The sequence below is a fragment of the Stegodyphus dumicola genome, chromosome 4 (genome assembly GCF_044657685.1).
Source record: "Stegodyphus dumicola isolate Sdum_Otavi_A_Nest chromosome 4, ASM4465768v1".
Taxonomy (NCBI): Eukaryota; Metazoa; Arthropoda; class Arachnida; order Araneae; family Eresidae; genus Stegodyphus; species Stegodyphus dumicola.
Window position 1 is genome coordinate 160,339,343 of NC_140771.1, and position 12,074 is coordinate 160,351,416.

General features: G+C 31.1%; 1 protein-coding gene across 1 annotated transcript in view; it reads left to right on the top strand.

The window, feature by feature from the left end:
- Positions 1-12,074, top strand: part of CCT1 (chaperonin containing TCP1 subunit 1) — a 65,703-nt gene that overhangs the window by 1,022 nt on the left and 52,607 nt on the right. Inside the window, exon 2 of the mRNA XM_035358199.2 lies at positions 9,113-9,198. Coding sequence (XP_035214090.1) covers positions 9,113-9,198 — 86 coding nt within the window. The remainder of the gene's footprint in view (positions 1-9,112; positions 9,199-12,074) is intronic.

Here is a 12,074-nt window from a genome sequence, read left to right on the forward strand (position 1 = left end):
CTGCAGTGCGAAGTCCAAAATCCAGATGTCCATTATCCGGAATGATCTAAAATCCGGACCTCAAAGCCACAAAACTTTTTTTTTTTTGTTTGTATGCTTTATGCATGCGCATTTGATTTTTCCTTCCATAATAAAACATTTGGAGATTTTCATTTAGGCACTAAATAGGAAGCACTTCCGCAGAGAACCCGGTAAATGTAAACATCGCCAACTTTGGCGATAGTAGTTCAAACCTGGTAACCCAGCAGATTTATCCTATTCGCTTGTCCGAAGTTTGCAACCTTTCTTCTTTCATTCATTTTGATGAATTATCACTGTCGTTGTTCGCATTTGCAGATTTATATTTTGCTTATTTATTATTATTTCTTCTGAATTTTTTAACAACGAATAGATAGAAATATTTTCGTAGATAGATGCCGGTTCTCGGTTCGGGATGAAAGGAAGAAAATACGGCAGGAGGGGTGAATGCTAATTTGTAACACGGCTGTTTACGTTGTGTTCTTAATTATTAACAGCTCTAAGAAACATGAGGTTTCCAACCTCTAAAATAATCTGTTTCCGTAGGCCGCAAAAATGTGCATGTGCATTTTAAATAATTAAGTAATGCTTTTATTTTTATTATTGGTTAATGTCATCTAAAATTATGAGAATAAACCAATTTTTATGGTGTAAAATTTTAACAAGGTAATATATTGTTAATGCTTTTCTAACAATAACCTTTCAGAGGATGGCAGGTGTGACATAAATAGACGATTAAATTGAAATAAAAAATATTTTTATCTAAGATGACAGAATAGTTTACCATAGTCATCAAAATCAGCAAACCACTGCTGGTGTAAGGAATATATTGTTTTCTGTGTTAAATGGAATTTAAGACAATTTTTTTCGTTTATCACGTTTAACCGGTTAATTTCAGTATATTAATACTCATTTATATTTTTTTAATGAATTTTTATTTCCGTTATAAATGCTTATATATTGTCTTATGCTTAATATATTCTTTTCTCTGCTAACTTGAATTTAATACGAATTTATTTTCGTATATCACGTTTAACCGGTTGGTTTTACATCTATATGCTTATTATCTGTGAATTTTTGCTACCATATGCTTAATATATTGTTTTGTTTGCTAATTTGAATTTACATGCGCTAAAAATCACATTTACAGGCTCGGCTCATCGTCGCTGAACCGCGAGCTTGGCGAGTAAAAATACAATGGCGCCAACGGGTTCTCTGCGGATGAAAACCCACTAAATAAAATACCTCATTATAGAAAAACAATTATGTAAGCACAAATTTGCAAGATTAATAATTTGGCTCCCTAGCTTACTGTCTGCTTGGCATATGAACCATTCACCTGTTTTACATCGGCGAGTCATTATTTATGATATTTTGCTTTCATCACTGCATGTTTATCAATACATGACAGCTTCAGTAATAACTCATGCAATGATGTCTAAACTTTTTTTTATATTAGGAATTGAATAACAGGAGTATAGTAACCTTTAATGCTAACATTACGCTTGGCTATGATTATAGATTTTTAAATGCTCTAAGAATGTTTTAATGCTCTAAGAAATGGTGATGAGGAAAAATTAACAAAAATTTCTTTTTATATGCTGAAAATAGATTTTGTTAATGAAACTCATAGGCCAAAAGATTACATTTAATGCTATTTTGATTAAGAATAACTGATATGCATACCTGCCAACTTTTACGAATTTTTCGTAATTTTTACGAAAATGCATTTGTCTTTACGATCACAATCCATTTTTTATGATTTTTTTCCTTTTTCAAGTGTTTTTAGTGATTTTTGTTGAAATTTTAGAATTTTTCGCCAATTGCATCGTGTTTTACCGCCAACTACTGACTACTTCGAATCCAGTAACCTGCGGTTTCTCCCAACTCGCCGCTTAACCAGCCAATCCAATGCGCTGAACTTGTTTCTCCCACTCTTTTCTTTGTCGGCACCAGATTATTTTTTTAGCGTGGATTGTCGCATTATGTTTTTTTTTTTTTTGTTTGTTTGTTTGTTTGCACGTGCTACGAATTTTCTTAATACATCGTTGTTAAGAAATGAGTTAAAAAAAACCCGTATTCTCAATATTTTTGGCCTGTCTACAAAGCCGAATTTCCAACAATTAAAGAATCCTCCGAAAGAAATAACTATGCATTTTGCAACGTGTGCGTGTGTGACTTCATAATAAGGATTAAATTCAGGATAGCCACAATCATATTTCCTTTTGCCGAACTTCAATTCAACAACTACCATTTTATCTTTCCCTCCCATCTTCTCAGACACAGAGGCGAACCAACGAGCTCCAGCGAAAGATTTTTCAACGTCAACAGGGTTGCCATAGAACACGCAATCGCGCCAAAAACCAGCGCAGAACACATATCGCCACATTTGGTGAAATTAGGGCGTATATTAGAGTTGTACCAAACTTAATTGAGATGCAGCAGGTTGTACTAACTGCTTGTTCCACTGTAGCTCTTTTTCGAAGCCAATGCCCTACTCAATAATCAATGAATTGGTGCAACTATGAATGTGTGATTGCAGAAATCAGGAAAAAAATCAGAAAGAAAAAAATTAGGCAAAAGCTCTGGTATATCAATATATATTTTGAATTTAATTAAACCTACATATATGGAGTTGACTACATAAACAAGAGTTATTAGAAAGTGTCTACATGGCAAAACTCAAAATATCAAGGAACGTTTTAATGGCATTTTATTGCAAATTGTTCCAAAAGAAACATTCATAAACTTGCGAATATTAATGTTTGGAGCAAATGTAAGTGTTGTGTTATTTAAGGATGGATTTATAGGTTTGCTTGAAGCATTTTCAAGGTTAGGTATGTGCCCTGAATTTTACACTGAGCAGAGAATTCGAAAACTTGATAAAGTGCAAAATCTTGATTTTTGGTGGTATTCCACAAGTTTTACAAAAAACTAAAGGAAAAATTATGCTTTGTTAGAAAGAAAAGGTTCAAAGTGTGGGAAGAAAAAAACAAGGTGTCAAGTTACAAAGCAGGGGAATTTTAATTATCAGGGATGCTTCTTTCACTAAGAAATTGTTTTATGAAAACTTTAAACTTGTTTGCTGAAAAAATGTTTTTTCTGTAAATATAACCAATAGTAACAGCCATAACTCAAAATTTTATCGATAAAATTAAATGATGCTTTCTATACATGTTTCATGTAATCTGATGCATGCTCTGAAGCGGAAGATTTTAGAAATATTAATTAGAAGTTGAATTGTTACTTTTTATTTTTAGATTTTGGATGCAATAATAGGAAAATATACGGTAAATACTATACATTTTGACATATCTCAAGAATATATGAATATTTCTTAATTATTTCGCTTCATTGCATACAAAACAAGTGTAAATATAAATACAAATTAAAAAAACTGCATATTTATACATAAATTTTTCACTGCGGTTGTTGCCGTAAAGGAAAAATTATCCTTTTTTTCATTATTTTTCAAAATTAAAACTACTCAGCCTTACGTTTTAAGCTGTTTTCATCAATTAATATGCTTATCTTCAAATTAATATGTTTATAGTTAAAATAAAAACCATTTTTAAAAAAATAGTACTCGAACGAGGTCGGATGCCTTAAGTGTGAAAATAGTTTTCATGTAGGTAACCAAAGAAATGTCATCCTGAATTGCATAACTGCAGTGAAACAAGATTTGTAACAAGCGCTTCTATGGCTTATCATGACGTTATGCAATTGTTTAAATTTCATAAAGAAGCCAATCAAATAGAATAGGATAATGTTATTTGAAGTTGTTCGTATTTAATCCATGAAAAGTTAAATCCTAAAATATTATTTTTGTGTAATCTAAACATTGTCTATAACATTGGTTGCAAACTGGCGGTCCCTGAAGCAATTTTATGTGGTCGGCAAATGAATGTCAGTTATGCATTTGTTGCAAAGATTTCTATGTTTTACTTATTTGAAATTTCAGTTTATTTTGCAATCATTACTATTAAACATGAACATGAGTAACACATCAGAAAAATATAAATATAAATCTTATTTAACAATTTGAAGATACAAATTTAATTAACTTTTACTTGTTTTTTGTGGAAAAATAAAGAAATGCTCATGCTTTGGCTAATGGTTTAGATTTTTTACTGATAACCCAACTTTTAATCCACAAAAATCCTCTCTATAAAGAAATCAGTGAAATATGCTTGACGTAGAAAAACAGCAGAATAATGTTTAATATTTTATACTAACTTATTACTATTTCAAAGTCTGATTAATATTTTATTGCATTTTTAATAATTATATTTGAATATAAATTTAATTATGAGGGGTTTAAAAACTGCTTTTATGATACAGGGTGTATTTCAGCGACTGAAGGCTAAAACTGTTGCACACTGGTAGTTTGTCTCGAAGTTAAGCCATGGCTAATAGACTTCCCTCTCCGGGCAAATAGCCCGGGAGTGCTTTTGATATTCTAAATAATCCTAATCTTATTTATATATGGACATAATAAGAAAAAAGGCATTTGGTTAGATTAAACAAATAACTTCCATAAATTAAAAATATATATATATATATTTGTATTAGAAGTACAACTAATTTATTTAAAAATTAATTACTGTTTGTTAAAGCCAGACTCCCATATATTTAAATATTAAGTATAAAATTTTAAAAAATTTCATTCTAATTAGAAATTATCTGAAATATGAGGAATAAGTTAGAAAAAGAGCATATTTTGTTCTGTAAAAATAAAATCATTTTACTCCAATTAAAAGTGTAATTAATTTATTTAGAAATTAATTATCTGTAAATACACATGGGATAATGTGAGCCATAAGTATGGAAAAGGAGCATATTTTGTAATTTTCTTGTATAAAAGTAAAATAATCTTATTCTGATTATAAGTGTAATTAATTTATTTTAAAAATATTTATACAGCGAATTCAAAATGTCTACTGACAAAGTCATGTGATCATCAGCACAAAGATTTATCTGCAAAGTCATGACACCCAATGCGAAGTATTAACCATATCGAAAGGAAATATCCCTTTCATTTCCCTATCTTAGTTAACATCCCATCATTTGCCACCTATTGCTCAAGTTGGCGAACGCGATTTCAGGAACCTCGCCAGGTGCCGGTTATCTGAGACTCCTCTTTCATTGCGGTGACGATGCCCCAATCATCAGTCAATTAACGGACGGCGAAATCTGTAGTATGGTTTTAGATCCAGAAAATACCGCTCCTGATATTAAAGACAGCGACAGAGGTGTTATTGAAAACGAAAAAATTTCGATTGACAAGTTAGTCGGTATTCTCGACACAGCAATTATAGGACTTGAACAATGGAACTTTGTAACTGAACAAGAAATTATGTCTTTTTATAGAATTAAAGAGAAAGTATTAGCACAAAAAACGAAACAACTTGCGTTGAAAGAAATGTTTAATAAAGTAAAACAAATAAACATTAAGTTTTTTTTTTTTTTTTTTTTTTTTGTAAATTTTGATACCCTTTAGATCAGAGATGTCAAACTCATAGGTACACTTGGGCCCAAAAAACAAGGTTTAACTTTAGGCGGGCCACAAAAAAAAAAAAAAAAAAAAAAAAAAAAAAATCAATATTCATAGAAACGTAGATTTATTTCATATAATACAATAATAAACATATATATATATTTATATAGAAAAGAGCAAGAAAAATTTAATGTTTACGTCCTGATACTTGACATCTCTTCTCTGCTATTATCTTTCCTATTTCAGGAGAAATTTTGTTTGCAGTGATAACTTTCAACGCTGACCCAAGGTGAGCATCATTAATATGGTTTCTAATAGGAGACTTATTACCTTTCGTGACTGAAAATAACTGCTCGCACCGATAAGTGCTACCAAACATGGAAATAATTTCATATGCGAATTTTCGAGTATTTTCAAACCTGGCTGGTAAATATTTGTAAATTCAGGCATGCCCACTTCAATGAATTTTGCTTTCAAATTTAAGTTGCATTGAATCTCGATCACCTCCATTTGCATATGGCTGGGTACTGAGTCAATACTTATTTAGAAAATCGAAGAAAACAGAAAAAATTTGTCTTCAAGGGAACTAAAATCATTAAACCTCGTTTCAAATTCAGTTGTTAAATTTGCAATTTTTTCTGCATATTCTTGATACGAACAAGTATCATCTAAACTTGATTTGTTCATGCTGCACGTCGGGAAGTGCGTCAAATCTTCATTTTTAAGTTGTTTTTCCCAAAGAACTAGTTGACATTTGAATGCTTTAATTATGTCAAACATGTTCGTAATGATATGATCTTTTCCTTGTAACGATAAATTTCAATCGGTTAAGTGTTTGGTTATATCAACCAAGAAAGATAAATCTTGTATCCATATTGGATCATAAAACAAACTTACGTCTTGATTTTTCGTTTTTAAAAACTAACATATTTCTTCTTTCAAATCCCAGAATTGTTTGAGAATCTTGGAGCAAGATAACCAACGTACCTCGGTATAGTAGGACAAACCCAAATATTCACTATCTAACTCACTTAAGAAAGCAGTGAATTGACGCTGATTTAAACCTCGAGATCCTATAAAATTTATAACTTTTTTTATATATGACAAAACATTCTCCATGTTTATTACTTTCGTGCATAGAACTTCTTGATGTATAATACAATGCATATGATGAATGTTTGAACCATGAATTTCACTAAGTTTTTTCTTAGTAATGCTACGAAGCCTTTGTTTTTCCCGGTCATTGATGGAGTGCCATCTGTTTCTGCAGAAGTCCTAAAACACAAGTAAATATATCTTCTCCTGTGGTAGTACCAGGCATCGGTATTAGTTCCAGTAATTCCTCAAAAATGTTAAAATTCTTGTCACAAGAACGAAGAAACACTGCTAATTGAACTTTGCCACTAATGTCCGTGCTCTCATCACAGGCAATGGAGAAACTTTTGAAACTAGATGATTTTGCTTTGATCTGGTCACTTAAATTCGCGACTAAATCAGTAATTCTTTCTGTAACTGTATTTCGAGACAATGAAATTGATTGAAAAGCCTTCACATTTCCAGGACAAACAATTTCTCCAGCTTTCATTAGGCATTCCTTGATGAAATCACCGTCAGTAAAAGGCTTCGAATGTTTAGCTATCAACTCGGACAAGACGTAGCTTGCATGTACCGCCGCTTCACTTTCTTGCAATACTTTACTAAACATGGGCTGTTGCTTTTTCACTCCTAACTTGAGCTCTTTCAACTTTTCTTCTCTCATTAATCCTTCGTAATTGTTATATTTCGATTTATGTTGTTCATAATGACGTTTAATGTATATAACTTTGGTACATTAATAGTATTATTACATATCAAGCAGATTATTTTATCTTTTATTTCACAGCAAAAATATTCTAATTCCAATTTTACTTAGAATATTCTATGTTCGTCAGCGATTTTTCGTTTAATTTTACTACCACTTAGTTTTGATATAGACATACTGAATACAAAGTGCTGGAATAAACACGGTTAACGTTAAAAAGTTAACAAAAATTTATTCTTTCCACAAGAGATAAATCAAAATGCTGAAATATTTCTTCAAAAATATTCTAACAATATCACAAAATGTCAAATGTTTAGCAAAAATCAATTCAAAACAGAGAAACTAATTCTATCTCACAGCGAAATCGCTACAAATCAATCACAACATTAAGTAAACAAACAGTTCGCTAGAACTACAGCTGCTACTGAGATGAGTTGTTTGTTCTCGGCTTTTATAAGCTTTATAATTAATTTCTCGAATATACTGGAAACATCTATAAATATCTGGATTTTTGTGGATGGCTACAGCAATTACGAGATATTTATTTATTAGGTATTAAATGCACGCGCTGTTCTATTTTTAACCTTCCAACGCAGCTGTCTTTTCAAAAATTGTCTGCGTTGCTAAGGCAACATGAAGCAAATCTAATTACAATTCTAAATAAAAAAAACGAAATAAATAACCATGAAATCCGTAACAATATGAATTAAGTAATAATTAATAATAAAGCAAAGTGCATGCACCAATATATCGTACAAAACTATGATTGGAAAACTGAGACCATGAGTTCGGCTATCGGGGGGGATGCGTACAAGTTCTGAGTGCACTTGTTCCCCAAAAGCCGAAGGTAGCTGAACGCTAGCTACTCGCACACATTTGTAATTTAAGTAGTGTGTGTGTCAGCTCGCTGTGAGTAATCTTAGTAAACATTTCATTTTTTTCTTCGTCGATATGTTATTTTATTATTATATATTATTATTTGCCGATATATTGGCCGGGTCGCAAAAATATTTGTTGTGGGCTGCGAGTTTGACATCCTTGCTTTAGATCATATTTGTTCTTTATTTCATAAATTACAGTTTCATATTTTAATTGTATAATTTCTGCATGCCATCTTACCAGATTTAAACTAATGATCTATAATCCGGAAAAATCGATAATCCGGAATCGCCGAAGTCCGGATTAACGACTTTTGACTGTATATACATATTGTGCTCAAGACGACTGCTGGGGGCAGTGCAAACAAATACTGGATGAAGACGATAGTGTAGTGATGGAAGAAGGGTAATACCCATAAGTGCTCTTTATTTCATATTTTTATTAGTATAATTTTTGCATGCAATCTTATCAGATTTAAATTGATGATCTATTATCAGTAAAAATCCAAAATCTGGAATCGCTGAAGTCGCAACGAGTCCGGATTTCAGACTTTGTACTATATTAACCATTTAACTGGTCTTTAAAACACTTTAAAGACTTTTAAATACCGCAATAAAATGCATGTATTATGACTTATACAGTGTGATACTGGTATTAATTTTTGTTCAGATTTTATTATTTAGATTAGGATTTAATAAAAGTTTAATATATTTTAATTAATATCATATTTAATTAATATACATTTTACTGCAATTTTTTTTTCCAGAGATATTATATAAATTTATCATTGCAACTGATTTTGGATAAAATTCTTAGTTACTTAAAAGTGAAATTTACTCACTCCTGTGTATTTCTGTAAATAATACATACTTATACATTAATTCATTCTATTTAATGCATTATTTTAATTTTGGCAGTGACAGCAGCTTGTGCAATAGCCAATATTGTAAAAAGTTCTTTAGGCCCTATTGGTTTGGATAAAATGTTGGTTGATAATATTGGAGTAAGTATTTAAATTTTGGTTATCAAACTTTAAAAATGTAAAATATAAAAAAATATACTTTTTGATTATCTGTGTACTTATTTCAGATGAATTAAATACTTATGTTAAAATTTAAATAAAAGTATCTTTTTACTTGCAGTGACTGAGACTTGTTGTAGATGTGTAATTAACTGGTCTTTATGGGACTAGATCTCGGGTAAAATGAGCAGAAAGATGATCAGTCAGAAAAAGCATAGAAAATAATATTTATAGATGGTAAATTAGATGTAAAATTTATGTGTTTTGTCATTTCATAAGTAATACTGTTTTTTGAAGTAGGCTTTCAAGAACAAAAAATGAGATACGAATTTAATCGGCTATATGCTTCCTATCTGAATGAATAACATTCTGTCAATGCTATTGTAGTTTTTTTTTTTTTTTTTTCAATGCCGTTCTTAATGAAGTCAACTGGCTTGTTAGAGTAATTATCTTGTTTCAAATGTCTCATACTAATTAAAATTTTTTCCATGAATGATATTTTGCAAGCTTTAAACCCCAGTTAATTTTCATTACTAATCTCTTGGATGGTTCAAAATTTTTCTTTTTTACTGAATGCAGGTTTTTACTTTATCTTTGATTACCATCTGTTCGTAAATGTGAAACCCATCTGTCAAACTTAGACAGGCTTCAAGGTTCCCTCGACTTGTGATGGACAGTTGATAATTATTGTTAATTGCCTTTGAATTGTGCTAGATAGTTTATGATTATTGTTAATTAACCTCTTCTGCTGACTCTTCATCCAGAGGCAAATTAAGTGGGGCCCCTAAACACAGTGACTGAAAATACTCTCTTCATTTAATTTAAGAATGCTAATAAATCAAAATTGTTTATTACAGTTACCTTAGAGGAATTACATGCTGAAACTTTCCGAAAACGACCACCTGTAATTCTAAGGAGCTTTGTACTCCCATAAAGGGAGAAAATAGAACGCTTTAGAGAAATAACTACCATGGATATTTTTAATGTAATCACTTTCTAAGAAATACTATTCAGGTTCAGATATCGCAGAAGTGGCTGCTGTGAAAGGTCTTTTGTGATTAGCCAGTAAGCAGTAAACAACTGCTTGCTGTGACTGCTCATTAATATTATTTGGTAAGCAGTAAACATCTGCTTACCAAATACTAGTCTAATAGCTTTTCACTTAAATTGCTTTCAGAACAGTACTGCCATTTTTGTGTTCGTGACTCAGTCTATTCCAGGGGAAAACTTTTCAAGTGATGCTGTGGCATGAAATATCAAAAAATGTTAAGCAGTAAGTACCCTTGTAACAGCATTATGGGCCCCAGAGAAAACCACCAACAGAAATGAAATGCAATTTCAACGTATTCATTTCCCATATGCTCGTAGGACCATGGGCAAGTGCCCATTGAGCCCATGTACTAAGACAGCTTTGCCTTTAATTTCATTATTGAGATGAGCAACCGTCATAAGACAACAAACTAAATTTAAAGAATGATTAGCATAAGTGCATTTATATCACGCTTGCTTTGCAATCCTCAGTATTTTCCTGATACGTTCTCTGCATTGACATATATTTACCTTTTACAAAGTTTAATATCTGCACGTAATTTTGCTAAAGCGGTCTAGTTGTTGTTCCAGATATGATGCTATATATTCTTCAGTCAGTATAAACCTTAGAACCATTTCTTTTACATCACAACTAAGTAACACGTACCTTATAACTTATCTCAATTGATCAATGTGTGAAACATCAGGGGTAAAGTCAAATATACGGCTTTAGAAAGTTGCTAATTTAAGTTCTTATGTTATATATGTTGTTAAAAAGAAAGAATGTAGATTGCATGTAATGCTAGAAACAAAAGAGGGAACCGTGTATCAGTTGATTATGCAGTATAATTTCTGTGAAGGTTGGTCTACCTAATAAAAGAACAAATATAAATATGTGTATAAAACTATATGAAGGTTGCTATTTATATTTCTGGCTTTGGCAAAGTAAGTGTTAATAGGTGACCACAGACAATTCCGATAGAAAGTTTGATATTTTTAACCATAACTTCTTCAGAACATTTTGCCATTTTAGCGTGATTTGTGCTGTTTACATTGAAATGAAAAATTCATCTTGAGCAAAAAATGGAATTGACTTGCGAACATTTTCATGAGATAATTTTTCATAATTTTCGACTCTGATTATCAAGACAAGAGTACTTCAATGAACTTTTTGAACAATATGGAACTTTATAACTGAACAAAAAATTATGTCTGTTTATAGAATTAAAGGGAAAATATTAGCACAAAAATCTGTTTATAGAATTAAAGAGAAAGTATTAGCACAAAAATCACAGCAACTTAAATAACTTACATTGAAAGAAATATTTAATAAAGTAAACAAATAAATATTAAGCCTTTTTTGTAAATTTTGACACTCTTTAGATCATAAATGCTTCATTATTTCATAAATAATGATTTCATATTTTTAATTTCTACATGCCATCTTACTAGAATGTAACCGGTATTTTAATGTCCGGAAAAATCCCAAATCCAGAATGCCCAAAAAGTCCCAACGAGTCCAGATCTCGGATTTTGTACTGTACATCTGAAAGATGATGTCTATTCAAATTTTAGGCTAGGTGCACAAGTGTGATACTAGTAGTGCCACTATGAACATGCAAATCAGATTTGCATTAAAAATACACAGTGTAAAGTTCATGAACATTATTTATCATTGAGATTTGATGTTAATAAAAAAGGCCTTTAATAAAACGAAGAAGCCATTATGAACAGCTCAGTGAGTCTGAATGAGGTCATAATAGGGCTACAGGTAGGAGGATTTTCTTTAAGCAATATTGCAGAAAGACTTGGAATGTATCCACTGTGCA